Below are 13,867 nucleotides of genomic sequence, written 5' to 3'. Positions count from 1 at the left end.
GAGTCGTCCAAGGAGCCAGAGCTTGGCTGGGAGAGGCTGACGGGAAAGGACTTCTGCATGCCAAGCAGCCGCTCTGCTCCTGCACTTTGTTTCACGCTGCAGCCCCTGGGAGCAGGAGCTGGAGGAGGAGTCCCTCCGTGAAGGCTACTGCAATTAATCCAGAATGCGGCATCCAGACTGGTGACTGGAGCAGCCGCCGGGACCACATAACACCGGTCCTGAGAGATCTGCATTGGCTCCCAGGACGTTTCGGAGCACAATTCAAAGTGTTGGTGCTGACCTTTAAAGACCTAAACGGCCTCGGTCCAGTAGACCTAAAGGAGCGTCTCCACCCCCATCATTCAGCCCAGACACTGAGGTCCAGCGCTGAGGGTCTTCTGGCAGTTCCCTCATTGCGAGAAGCGGAGCTATAGGGAACCAGGCAGAGGGCCTTCTTGGTGGTGGCGCCTGCCCTGTGGAACGCCCTCCCTTCAGATGTGAAGGAAATAAGCAGCTCTCTTATCTTTAAAAGACATCTGAAGGCAGCCCTGTTTAGGGAAGTTTTTAAGATTTAGTGCTGTATTGTTTTTAACACTCGATTGGGAGCCGCCCAGAGTGGCTGGGGAAACTCAGCCAGATGGGCAGGGTATAAATAATAAATTATTACTATTATTACTATTATTATTACTACAGTGGCACCAGAAAAAGAGCCACAGCAGAAACTGCAGAAGCAGGTCTTGGCCCTGGCACCAGGGGCTCGGCTTGCCCCCCTCAGCTGTGCATGTGCACACACATACACACACACAACCCCCCACGTCCCTGTTGTGCAGCCAGAGGGGGTCCCGGCAGAGCAGCTCCTGGCTGACTTCCAGCCCTCAGCCCCCGTCTGCTCCGAAAGTGCTTTGCTGGCATCTGTTCAGCGGTGGCGGCAGCATGCCACGCTGGGATTAGCGAGAGGGAAGCGGCAGCAGTGCCAGGCTGAGAGGATGCCCTGCCCCACTTTCCCCCAGGCGTGAGGGCTGGGGGGCCAGGCAGAAATGTTGGGGGCAAAGCGGCCCTCTTGCAGTGCAGGCCTGCCAGGGGAATGAGAGAGACTCTGCTGCAACCCCCAACTCAAAGATGGGGGTTTTAAGGCTAAGTTCTGCTGGGGAAATGCAATGGGAAAGCGGAGCTTTGCAGCCCCTACTAATCTCCTTACTGGGCAGATGGCAAATACCTCCCAAGCCCCAGAAATGCGGAAAGATCCTCGCAGGGGATTTGGGGCTGGGGGGGGGGTGGCATGGAGCAGATGGACACGGCCGGTCCCTGAGCTCTTTATCTTCCCCAAGGGCTGCATGGGTGTTAGAATTGTAGAGTTGGTAACCTCAAGGTTGGGGTACTGCAACGCGTTCTGCGTAGGGCTGCCTCTGAAGACGGTTTGGAAACTTCAGCTGGCGCAGAATTCAGCGGCCAGGTTGCTCAGCGGAGCAAGACGGTTTCAGCATCTTACACTGATCCTGGTCTGACTGCACTGGCTACCGATTAGTTTCTGGGTCCAATTCCAAGTGCTGGTTTTGACCTCTGAAGCCTTAAACGGCTCAGCACGGCAAAATCTCAAGAACCACCTCTTTCCATATAAGCCTACCCGGACCCTCGAGAAGTCCAGAGGGGGGGGCAACACGAGAACAGGGCCTTCTCTGCAGTGGCTCCCCATCTGTGGAATGCTCTCCCCAGGGAAGTTCGCCTGGTGTCTTCACTATACACCTTTAGGCGCCAGGCCTTTGAATGATCCAATTTACATCCTATCCCCTTTTAAAATGTGGTTTTTTGGGGGGGGGCTATTGGGTTGTTTTGGTTTTTGTTAGGTATTTTGTGGTTTTATATCTTGATTTTATTCTGTGAACCACCCTGAGACCCCCAGGTATAGGGCAGTATATAAACTCAATGAAGAAGAGTTGGAATGGATCCCCCCACCCCCACCCACAAGGGTCATCCACTCCAGCCCCTGCAACGCAGGAATGGCACTGTGGGGGTCTCATCCACTGCTCCCCCCCATTGCAGGCAGTCTAGGCAGGCCACCCCACTTCTTGCAGCTGCCCAAAGCCAGGCATCTTCCCTGCCCCACACAAGGCTGCCCCCTCCCTCTGCTCAAACCCCCACCACCCCCTTTGGGGAAGGAAAGACACCCCAGAGGTTCCAGAATGAGAAGCTTTTGCTCCCCTGGCCCCCACCCCCACCCCTTTCTCCCTGTTGAATGCAAATGCCCCCCACCCCCAGTTCTTTGGGTGGAAAAAGGAAGAAAAACTGTCCAGCCCCCAGACAGCTCTGCTGTTCCTACGGGTTTTTATTGGATTCCATCTTTGCAGAACAGATCTTGCAGCAGCTGCAACCTTCACACACTGGACAGGTGCTGGAAGACATCTGGAGGGCCGAGTGGGTGCGGGGGGGGGGCGCAGAGCAGAAGAAAGTCCGCCCCTCCCCTGGGGCAGCTGCGGGAGCAAAGGACACCCCCACCCTGCTCTGGGACCCATCTGGAGGCCTGGCCAGGGGTGGTGTCCCTCACAAACCACTGGAGGACCCGTGGGGGGGGGCACACACAAGGCCTTCCACCTCTGGGGTTTTAGGGACAGCCTGAGTCACTTGTGCATGGGAGGGAGGGGGGCAAGGAACGCTGCTGAAGGAGGGGGGCTGGGAGCAGGTGGGCGCTCTAGGCAGGGAGGGGGGCAATTCCTGAGGCAAGAGGGGGGGGCAGTGCTCCAAGAAGCAGATAAGGCAGAGGAGGTGATGCGTCTGTGCTGGGCTCCTGCATCATATGGCTTCGTTCCAGTGGGGGGGGGATACAGGAAGGTCAGTTATGAGCATCAGTCGAGGGACGTCCAGGTGAGTCAGCAGTGCTTGTCTGGGGGGGGGCAAAGGCAGGCCCTTCTGCCTGCGTGTGGATGTCAAGGGGAATTGGGGGGGGTCCTAGGTGCCGCCGTCCTCTTCGCCCCCCTCCTCCACCGGGGCGGGCGGCCCCGCTTTGCTCTTGTCTTCGGCCTTTGCCTCGTGGTCCCCCTGGGGGGGCAGCAGGGCGGGGCTGGGGCTGGAGTGGCGCTGCTTCCGCATGAAAGGAAAGACCCTGCGGGGGGGAGAGGAAGGGTCCAGTCTGACACTGCAGAGAGGCAATCTCCCCCCCAGCCCCACCGCCAGCACCCTCCCTGACGTGGGGGGCACTTGCGGGCCCCCTCCCCATCCGCTCACCGCTTCTTCGTCTCCGGGGGGATGACAGCCTCCGCCAGCAGGTTCTTGTAGAGATCGGACTTCAGGAAGCGAGGGTAGGAGTCCTAGCAGGGAAGGGGAAGAGCTCTGGGGTGACTGGGGGGGCGACGATGGCCAAGGCAGCCCCAGCCCTGAGCACCCACCCCCAGGATTGCTCCGCACCTTCTTCATCAGCATGTAGATGTGCATTTGGGCATCATCCATGACGTAGCGGTGGGGGGTCTTAATGCCTTCCAGAGTCCTCTCCATCGTCTTGCTGTCGATGTTCACCCAGCGGGTGGCCCCGGGGGCCAGGAACTGCCTGGAGGGAGCAAGAGCTGCCTTGGCATGGGCGGGGGGGAGGCAGAGAGCTCCTGGCATGGGTGGGTGTAGGGGTGCAAATATCCAGAGTGTGGGGGGTCAGGTGAGATTGCTATGAGGAATCATGAAAAATGAAGCAAGCCATTGTGTCCGCGATGAAAGCATTGCGTTGACTGGGTTTGATTCAGTAGTTTCTGATCGAATCCCACAAGCCTCTTCATCTCTGCCATTTGCTTTCTCTGCACCTGACATTCTAAGCATTCTAAACACACAGGCCGGTTGCTTGACTAGGCATCCTCAGTACATAAAGTTAATGGGTTACTTTGATGTAGTTTGTTAATCTTTAGATATATCTTAAGGGCCAGGAAGAGAGTTCACAAGGAGATGGTAAATCCTGCCTCTCCTGTTTATGACCTCTGGGGTTTTGCTGAATGCATTCCTCCTCTTATTCTTATTTTATTTACTCTGGACTACTATGCAGGCTCAAGTAAGAAATAGTTTCTTTGTAGTTTTAACTTTGTCCCCACGTGGGGGTTTTGAAATGCTCAGAGGAAATCTTGTTGATTTTTATGAACACTGCGTAAAAAGTTCTTTTGTGCATAAAACGACCTGGGCCGAGGGATGGAGAGGATTATTATTATACGCACCCCTCCCAGAGTCTGGCTGGTCAAGCCTCGTGTGTATTTTATTAATCAGAGTCCAATCCTTCCTTGCTTTGGGAACACTACAGGTGGGCACGCCTGTGTGGGGTCCGGGAAACCCAGCCTGGCTTGGAGGTCCAGGTTCCTCTGGGGCTGGGAGGAAGGGAGAGGCGAAGCCCCATTGGAGCCCCCTAGAGGTGAGAGGCCACCCAGGGCCAGCCCTACCATGAGGCAGCTACCTCAGGCGGCAAAGATTGAAGACCAGCAAGCGCAGGGAGCTCTGGGTGGGTGAGTGCTTTGCAACCCGTCCTGCACCCGCTAACCTCAGCCACTGCCTTTTGGAGTGCAGCAGAGGCAGCAGAAACAAGATCCAAGGGTCCGCTGAGATTTCACGCATGGAACGGGACGGGGAGGAGGCTGCTTCTCGCCCTTGGCTTCGGGCAGCAAAACGCCTTGGGCCAGCCATGCAGGCCAGGCCTGCGGGAGCCAGCGAGGGGAGGAGAGCAAGGCACTTACTGGTAGATGGAGTCCACAATCTCCTCGATCCGGGCCTGCTCTCCGTAGCGCAGCTCTTCGCAGGCCTCCCAGAAGCTCAGGTTCTCGGCTGGAGAAGCAGGAGAGGAAGAGGAGAGAGTTAGAAGAAGCTGAAGAGGCGGCAGCACGGAGGGCCCCAGGGGAAAGGACGATGGGGGGCAAGTTGGTCTTGCGCTCCCCAGAAGCAAAAATACATTTCCGAGCAGAAATCAATGTGTTGGTGTTGACCTTGAAAGCCCTAAATGGCCTTGGCCCTATATACCTGAAGGAGCATCTCCACCCCCATTGTTCTGCCCGGACACTGAGGTCCAGCGCCAAGGGCCTTCTGGCAGTTCCCTCGCTGCGAGAAGCCAAGTTACAGGGAACCAGGCAGAGGCCTTCTTTGTGGTGGCGCCTGCCCATCAGATGTCAAAGAAATAAACAACTATCTTACTTTTAGAAGACATCTGAAGGCAGTCCTGATTAGGGAAGTTTTTAATGTCTGATGTTTTATTGCATTTTTAATATTTTTGGTGGAAGCCGTCCAGAGTGGCTGGGGAAACCCATCCAGATGGGTGGGGTATAAATAAATCTATTATTATTATTATTATTATTATTATTATTATTATTATTGCTGGACCTACCGCTGAACTCCTTCTTGAGGAACTCCAGGAGCTGCACCCGGCCCAGGCTGTCCCCAATCAGCTCACTGAAGCCAAAGCTCCAGCGCTCCACTCGCAGCTTGGTGGGGGCTGTCACCCTGCAGGCAAGCGGGGGGGGGGTCAGGGTGCAATGCAAGCCCAGAGGGACCCCTGAAAGCCAAGGGGCCTTTCCCCAAAGAGAGACGTGGGGGGAAGGCAGGCAAGGGGGGCCCAGTGCAAATGCAGGCAGGGAGGGGGCCGGGCAGGCATCTGGGGCGCCTCCACCAATTGGGGCGATGCACTTACGTGGGGGCGTTCATGGCCCAGTAGGTGGTGTCGTCTGTGATCCAGGGATTACTGGGGAGGCAGCCGGACATGATGGGATCGTGCGGCACGTATTGCTCGTTGAACTTGAGGTACCTGCAGAGGCAGCAGGAGGTGGGGGGTGGGGAGTCGGTGGGGGCCTTCTCTGCTGCCAGGTACAGCAAAGGGGCTAAGCCCACCCTGGGAGTAACAGGCAGAGAGATGCAAGGACCCCCCCCCCAAGAAGAAACACATATGAAATAGACAACTCACATCACCCAGTAAGGCTGTGGAACCAAGGAATGGGCAGAACCCTGCTCCCCCCCCCCACCTGGCTCTCAGTCATTGTCAGTGTTGAATTTACGTATAAGCTAAACAAGCTATAGCTAGAGCCCCACTCTCTTGGGGGCCCCAAAAAAATTTAGAGGAAAAAACTGGATGTACAATTCCAAAATATAAGATAAAAAACAAATAAAATAAAACCTACATACAGCAAGAGTGTTTTGTGTTGTGTAGGCTCCTCTGATGTAAGTCACAGGCCCCGCCTGCTCCCTCAAATATCCCAGCTTTGCTCCTTTCTATATATAGGGTGCCTACATTCTGCATGTGCAAATGGCTTTAGATACCTAGGTAAAGGTAAAGGGACACCTGACCGTTAGGTCCAGTCGTGGCCGACTCTGGGGTTGTGGCGCTCATCTTGCTTTATTGGCCGAGGGGGCTGGCGTACAGCTTTCGGGTCATGTGGCAAGCATGACTGAGCCGCTTCTGGCGAACCAGAGCAGTGCACGGAAATGCCATTTACCTATTTATCTCCTTGCACTTTGACGTGCTTTCGAACTGCTAGGTTGGCAGGAGCAGGGACCGAGCAACGGGAGCTCACCCCGTCGCGGGGATTCGAACCGCCGACCTTCTGATTGGCCAGCCCAAGAGGCTCAGTGGTTTAACCCACAACGCCACCCGCATCCCTATTTCAGATACCTATGAGGTCCATAAATTACCATATAGCATTATATTCAACACAAAACAATAGCGACAATTTGTTGTTGACAAAGGACAGCTGGACATATCAAGGGCCCCAATGCCTTCAGGACCTCATCAAACCTCAATCTGGCCCTGGTCATTGCCCTCCCCCCCACCACCCTTGCCCCCTGCCTCTTAGATTGTAAGCTTGAGGACTGGAATCGCAGCTGGCAAAATGTGGCCTGGACGAGGCAACTTGTGAGGTGGATTTGTAGCTGGTTCGCTGAAGGAACCCAAAGATTGCTCCTTCCTGGTTCCTCGTGCTCCTGGGGAAAGTGACCCGTGGGTGCCACCACCTGGGCCCGTTGTTGTTCCACCTACAGAGCCCCAGGTGAGCCCCACCTGCCCCTGGAAGCCCCTGGCCAGCTGGCAGCCCTGGCGCTGCCACTCACCCTTCCAGGCAGACGGAAGACTTGACCCTTGTCCTGCCCATGGCGGCGCGGCAGTAGCGGATCTGCGTCCAAAAGAACGGGGGGGGGGTCAAGGAGCTGCCTGCAACGCCCACCCACCCACTCCAGCTGGCCCAAGGCATCTCAGCAGCAGCCTCAAGGGAGGCAGGAAAGGGCAGCTCCTGATCTTGACCTGCGTTGCTCTTGGCCCACCAAGAGCTTGACCCACCTGCCTCCCACATTAACCCTTCAAGAGGTAAGGAGGGTCTCCCCCCGACCCCCAGAAGGAGCCGCAGGCCTGACTGGGCAAACTAGGAAGGAAACAAAACCCTCCCATGTTCCCCAGACTGAGTCTGGAACACGGCGTCTCCACCCCCATTGTTCAGCCCAGACACTGAGGTCCAGCTCCGAGGGCCTTCTGGCAGTTCCCTCCCTGCGAGAAGTGAGGTTGCAGGGAAGCAGGCAGAGGGCCTTCTCGGTGGTGGCACCCGCCCTGTGGAACGCCCTCCTAGCAGATGTCAAGGAAATTAACAACTATCTGATTTTTAGAAGACATCTGAAGGCAGCCCTGTTTAGGGCAGTTTTTAATGTTTGATGTTCTATTGTGCTTTTAATTCTGTTGGGAGCAGCTCAGAGTGGCTGGGGAAACCCAGCCAGATGGGCGGGGTTAAAGAATAAATTATCATCATCATCATCATCACTGTCCTCTGAAAGATAGAGACAGCTTGTTTTCTCCTGCTCTGAAAGGTAGGACCCAAAATAATGGCTTCAAGTTGTAAGAAAGGGGATTCTGAAGGTGTTCGACTCTCCTTCCTTGGAGATTTTAAGCAGAGGTTGAATGGCTGTCTGTCAGGGATGCTTTAGCTGAGATTCCTCCATTTGGGGGGGGGGGGACAAGAAGACCCTGGGGGTCCCTTCCAACTCTACAATTCTGTGATTCTTGTATCCCTTCAGCTCCCTCCCCCCCCCCAAATAAACTCACCTCCCGTTTGTAATAATCCGTGTTCTTTTCCTGGAAAGGGGAGAGAAAGAGGTGAGCAAATCTCAGGGGCTGCCTTTGCCTCGCTGCCCCCCTCAATTTCTCAGAGAGGGTCAGACTCCCCCCACTGGCCTTTCCCTCCCCTGCCCCCCAACCCCCTTTAACCAGAGATGCCCAGAGCTGAAGCAAGAGGGCAAAGCGCCAGGCTGAGACCTCTCCCGTTGGGGGCCCTCCACCTCCCACCCACTCAAAAGGCAGATTGGGGCTAAGGGACCCTTCCCACCCACCAGCAAGCCGAGCCCCCGCCCCCCCATCCCAGCGGCAAACAGCGAGTTAGTTACATGGCCGTGTTAGTGACTTACGTGGACGGACAGACGGACAAAGCGGCAGACAGAAGAGAAGAAAACAGACCCCAGTGGTCAGTAGGGGGGGAGGGGGGGAGCACAGGCAGACAGCGCAATGTGAGACAGAGAGACGGACGAAGCCCGACACCCCCCAGCACAGGGACGAGGGGGGCAGTCTGCACACAAAGGGGGAGGCCCTTCCCTCAGTCGTCATCGCCCCCCCCCCTCGCAGCCCTTCTTGGTGGGTATGCAAGGAGGGCCTTTTCGGTGGTGGCTCCTCCCAGGCAACTTTGGGAAGCCCGGCTGGCTCCCTCCTCACTGTCCTTGCTCCCTCAGGTTTCGGGGAACTGACTGCTATTGAGGAACAGGCTGGTGCTGGCTGCTGTTATTGCCATTATTTGCAGAGTTTCCATAGAATTTATTATATGTGCCGTATCAGCCCATATATATATATATATATATATATATATATATATATATATAGTGTTTAATTTTTTTATTTTTTACTAACAACCAAAACACAAACAGTGAAACCCCCCAGGCAGTTGGTGCATTGGGTATACATAATCAATAATAACATATTCAAATCAAGTATATGTACAATTTTATATACGTTAACACTCCTCCATCCACAAGGTTTATTTAACTTCTAACATTTTAATTGCCCAATTGTTCAAACCTACCCAAATAATTCAATATATTCTCAGACCAATCTTCCTCTTTCTCACTGACATAAACCCTTTCATTCTGTGTATCTTCACAGTTAGATATTCTAAAATTATAATATTATCCAGTTTTTTCCTCTATTGGCTCACCCCCAACTTCTGCATTTTTCCAATTACTCGCTATAACCTGTCTGGCTGCAGTTACCATCAATTTTACCCATTTACATTCCGCTTCCCCCCCCAAAAAAAATTCCGAAGTTAAAGTGCGGCTTAAATTCATGGCCAATCAAAAACTGATTTTTTTGTGATATCGCTGCTGAGACAGACATATGGTAAAAGGGAACGGGTGTGAGCACCTGTGGAATTTTAAGGGAGCGGCTTATATTCAGGCATTTTTCTTTTTCCCCATTGAATTATAAAGGTGTGACTTATATTTGGGTGTGACTTATATTCGAGCCGATACGGTATACTGTTTTACTTCTATCAATGTTTAATTGTTTTTTAACAATTCCTGCCCACCCCCTGCCCCCCAGCCAGGTTTATAGCAGTTCTTATTTATATCTGTGAACCGCCTTGAGTCCCATTAGGGAAAAAGGTGAAGTATGAATAATTATATTAATATTATAATCTGCAACGCCCGGGGGGGGGCTGCCGAGGGGGCAAAAGGAGCCAGGGCGACAGGCACCTTCCAGAAAGAGAAAAGTCAACACAGAGGCATGTCCTCACCAAAGGGGAACCCACAGTGGGGCCAGGCACAGGAGGTTTTTGCCAGCCCCACCCTGGGCCGGGCAACTCACCCACTGCAATGGAGGAGCAGAGAACAGAGAGAGCCCCTTGCAAGGAAGCCAAAAGCAGGCATAGCTCTACCACCAGGTGAAAGCAGGCGATAAGGCTGGCACAGAGGGTGTGCCCCAGCATGGGGGAACAAGAGGCAGGTGCCAGCAAGCCATGCCAGAGGCTCTTATGCAGCTGCAGCAGCTGCCCAGGGAGGTCTGGGGCACAGAGCCCAGGGCAAGGGTGGCCCAGCAGTGTGGCCATCTCTCCCCACTGCCCCCCCAGATCCGCCACCACCCCCCTCCTGCACTCACCAGCTGGACTCGGGTGCTCTGGCAGTTCCTCCTCTCTGGCCCTTCCTCCATCACGTTCGGGCTGCCAGGCTGCAAGCAGGAGAGAGAGGCTGGATTTTACCCTTCCCTCCCAGAGCGGGATGCCCACCCTGCGCCCAGGCAAGCGGGGCTCCAAGTTTCCGCTCTGCTGCCAACCTGGAGGCGCCCTGGGGGTGCAGGATAAACCCTTGGCCTGCCTCCGGGGCGAGAGGGGTCAAGGAGGGGCCCCAGGGGCCGCCTCTGCTCTGGACCCAGCTGCCCGTGGGCAAGGGAGGCCAGCGCAGGAGGAGGAGGAGGAGCTCACTGCCCAGGAGATGCCCACGCCATCCCCTCTGCAATGCCACTCTGGCTGGAAGAACAGGGCAGTGGGAGGCGGCAGCTGAGATGGCTGGGAAAGGGAGCCAATAAGCTCGTGTGATACCTATTAGCAATAACAGCCATATAGGTCAAGGACCCCTGGATGGTTAGGTCCAGTCAAAGGCGACTCCGGGGTGCAGGGCTCATCTTGCTTTCAGGCCGAGGGAGCCGGCGTTTGTCCACAGACAGCTTTCCGGGTCATGTGGCCAGCATGACTAAACCGCTTCTGGTGCAACAGGACACCGTGACGGAAACCAGAGCACACAGAAATGCTGTTTACCTTCCCACCACAGCGGTACCTATTTATCTACTTGCACTGGTGTGCTTTCGGACTGTTAGGTTGGCAGGAGCTGGGACAGAGCAATGGGAGCTCGCCCAGTCATGGGGATTCGAACTGCCAACCAGCAAGCCCAAGAGGCTCAGTGGTTTAGACCACAGTGCCACCTGCATCCCAAAAAGCCGTACAGACACTCCCTGTTCATGGGCAGTCTGCCGCTAAACACCATTGCTAGGGGTCGCGCTGTTCAGCTCATGCCCCACTTGTGCAGGGCGGTCTTTAGCAGATGCGGCGCCGGGGTGCAAATATCTGCCCAGTGCCCCCAAATTACCATGGATAGTGTTGGGGTGGCCGTAGCTGTGCACTGCCAGCCATCCGGGGAGGCGCAACTCTCCCCCACGCCGCTGCAGGAGAGCAATCCCCACAGAGGCTTGGGAGGCAAGCTGCGCGCCCGCTGGCCATATGTTTCATGGGGCGCAGCTGGCGGGCATGCAGGGGAAGGGGAGGCCGCCTGGAAAGCCGCACAGCTCCCCCACTCGCTGGGGCGCCCCTGAGAGGGTGGCACCCTGGCGCGATGCACCACTAAGCCCTATGGGAAAGACGGCTCTGCACGTGTGGCCTTCTTAAAAGGCATCTGCCAGGCCTCGAAGGGCCTTTGGTGCAGTCCAGCTACAGGCCTCTTCTGGTGTCCTTCTGAGAGATGGACTGGTAGTGGAGGGATGCGAGTTCAAATCCTGGCTCAGCCATGAAGCTGGGGCTGGTGGGCGTGGCTGGCTGACAGCAGCACACAGCCCCTGCCCCCCATGTGCCCCTGCAAGTAAGGAGAACAGTGGGGCTGGCACCCTCCTGCAAGGGCAGCAGCCTCTCCCAGGCTAGGCTGCCTCCCCTTCCCCGCCTCACCGGGGGCCTGTTGACGAGCCAGTAGGCCTGTTCCTGGCACTCGATGACGATCCGGTCGCCTTTCCGCCGCTGCTTGGCTGCCCTGGGGGTCAAGAGGAGGGAGGGACAGCGCTTCAGGGCCTCTGGCTTCCCAGCCCCACACCCCACATGGCTGCCACCTCCTCCTGCCCCCCACAAACTCACCGGAGCTGCTCTCTGGCCTGCATAACGACAAAGTCCCAGGTGTGGTTGATCCTTTTGTGCAGCTGGTTGTAATCTTCCTGCAGGGGATACCGTCATTCCAGAAGAGGGGAGCCAGGAAGCATGAAGAGGGGGCTGCACTCCCCCCTCCCCCTCCCCCTGCCCCCACCCACCATCCTCTCCCCTTACCTTCTCATGCTCAATGAGCTCTCCCTGCTTACGGATGTTCTTCTTGGCCAGGTAGATGGCTGGAAAAGGGAGGGTCTGTCATTGGCCAGGGAACCTGGTTGGGGGCCCCCCCACTGCCTGGGGTCAAGCTGCCCAGAAGTCTCCTGGGCCTCCCTGGGCTCTTGGGGGGTCCAGAGAAGTGTCTCTCACCATAATCCAGGTCGGTCGCTGGCCACTTGGTGCTCATCCAGAAATAGGGGGTCTGTGGAGCGCAGAGAGAGAGGCCGGATTAACTATGAACCGAAAGCAGCACCCGCCAAGGGCATCATCGAAAGAGGGCACCACAGACATCTCCCACTGCCGGATTTACCATGGACTTTGCAGTTAGAAAAAGTATGGGATTCCCTCCCCCCCCCAAAAAAAATGTAAATAAAGTATATAAAAATAAATACTTTTTTCCATCTGACTGTAGGTTTTGTTTCATTTCGAAAAACAAAAATCTATTCTGAGTTCATTATAGTTTATATTTTGAATTAGATATCTGTGGGGGCACCCAAATCTTCCAAGCGCTTAGGGCCTCTAGAGATCTTCACCCGGCCCGGCCTGATTGGGGGGAGCGGGGCAAGATCCAGCCAAGCCCCTTTGGCCCCCAGAGGCCGCGCTGCTCCACCCCCAGCTGTGCTCCAAGGCCCTCCTGGCAGGGGCTGCCCGATGCAGACGGAGACTCTGCGCCCCCCAGGCTTCCCGGAGCCTGAGAGAAGGACCGCCTCCTCCTCCTCCTCCTGCCTCCCCAGAGATGCTGGCCGACCCACCTGGAAGCGGTAGGGCGTCTCGTCGACGCGCAGGGCGAGGCTGCGGGGCTCCTTCAGCGGGTAGATGTAGCCGTGCTTCACGATCAGCTTGCCCAGGTGCAGGGACTCTGCGGGAAGGATGAGGGTCGTGAGCAGCCCCCTGCCCGCCCCCCGGCACATCAGCCCGCCCGCAGCCGCGCCCTCCAGCAGCTCCGCGGGGCGCGGAAGAGGCTTTGCGCAGCGGCGACTCACCCTCTTCCGAGAGGCCGTATTTCTGCAGGAGCCACTCCACGATGTCGTATCCTGCGGGGAGAGGGAGCCTCCCGGTCAGCAGGGAGCCCGGCGCCGCCCGCCCCCACCGGCCCCGTCATTGCTGGGGCGCCCGGCGGGGCTCCGACCGGCCCTCCCTGTCCATCCATCCATCCAGAGCGCAGCCGCCGCCGAGATCCCCGCGGGAGGCGCGCTGCCGGGAAGGCGAAGCGGCGCCGGAGGGGCGGCGGGGCGCGCTGTGGGGCGCCCCCTCGGGGGAGACTCACTCACCGGTCATGGCGTGCGGGATGACCGTGAGCAGGAGGCGTTGACTGCGCAGCTTGATGCCCATGTCCGGGTCCTGCATGCCCAGCACCACGCGCTCCATCTGCGGGGCGGCAGCCGCTCAGACCCAGACTCGCTGGCTCCCGGAGGGGCAGCGGGGGGACCCGGGGCTCCCCACCCCCTCCCCGCCGCCCCCGGGGCTGGCGGAGACCCAAGGCAACCTCCGACGCCCCCCGCCCGCCCCCACCCACCTTGGCCAGGCAGGGCAGCTGCAGGCGCGGGCTGCCCCCCGGGCGGAGCGCGCTGATGGTCATGGCGGCGGCCCCGGAGCGGCCGGGCTGCTGCAGGCGGGCGGCGGCGGCGGCGGCGCCAAGTGGCCGCTTCTGCGGCGGGGCACCGTCGTCGGGCCGGAGGCCGGGCGGCTCTCGGCTGCCCCCTGCTGGCCTGCCCCGCCAGCCTTCCACCTGGCGCCCGGTGCCTCTGCGCGCGTGCAGAGCGCGGCAGCGGGTTGCGGCCAACCCGGGGAAGCGCCCGGTCCGGCTC

At 57.3% G+C, this 13,867-nt stretch overlaps 1 protein-coding gene across 2 annotated transcripts; it reads right to left on the bottom strand.

Moving 5' to 3' along the window:
* Positions 1-2,435: 2,435 nt before the first annotated feature.
* RGS11 (regulator of G protein signaling 11) lies at positions 2,436-13,662 on the bottom strand. 2 transcript variants are annotated; one of them, XM_083585780.1, is made up of 17 exons: positions 13,576-13,662; positions 13,331-13,427; positions 13,043-13,093; positions 12,812-12,918; positions 12,210-12,261; positions 12,021-12,079; positions 11,835-11,911; positions 11,652-11,733; positions 10,100-10,168; positions 8,006-8,035; positions 7,027-7,088; positions 5,618-5,731; positions 5,315-5,430; positions 4,674-4,761; positions 3,379-3,517; positions 3,199-3,281; positions 2,436-3,076 (listed from the first exon to the last, which is right to left on the bottom strand). In XM_083585780.1, the coding sequence occupies exons 1-17, from the start codon at positions 13,636-13,638 to the stop codon at positions 2,923-2,925; spliced, it is 1,443 nt and encodes a 480-aa protein (XP_083441906.1). In that variant the 5' UTR covers positions 13,639-13,662; the 3' UTR covers positions 2,436-2,922. The 2 variants fall into 2 exon arrangements, with proteins under 2 accessions (XP_083441906.1, XP_083441907.1); XM_083585781.1 differs by having other exon boundaries at positions 8,006-8,029.
* Positions 13,663-13,867: the final 205 nt, after the last annotated feature.

The sequence above is a fragment of the Podarcis filfolensis genome (genome assembly GCF_964270895.1).
Source record: "Podarcis filfolensis genome assembly, chromosome: 14".
NCBI classification, from domain to species: Eukaryota; Metazoa; Chordata; class Lepidosauria; order Squamata; family Lacertidae; genus Podarcis; species Podarcis filfolensis.
The sequence above is the reverse complement of the archived record's forward strand: the minus strand, read 5'-3'. Positions and strand labels throughout refer to the sequence as shown.

Excerpts from the sequence above, each read along its gene's own strand:
- RGS11 (XM_083585780.1), bottom strand. The coding sequence starts at position 13,638 with ATGACCATCAGCGCGCTCCGCCCGGGGGGCAGCCCGCGCCTGCAGCTG. Across the intron at positions 8,036-10,099 it reads AGAGCACCCGAGTCCAGCTG|GAAAAGAACACGGATTATTA; the intron begins GTGAGTGCAGGA and ends TCCCCTTTCCAG. Across the intron at positions 5,732-7,026 it reads TCTTCCGTCTGCCTGGAAGG|GTACCTCAAGTTCAACGAGC; the intron begins GTGAGTGGCAGC and ends CTGCCTCTGCAG.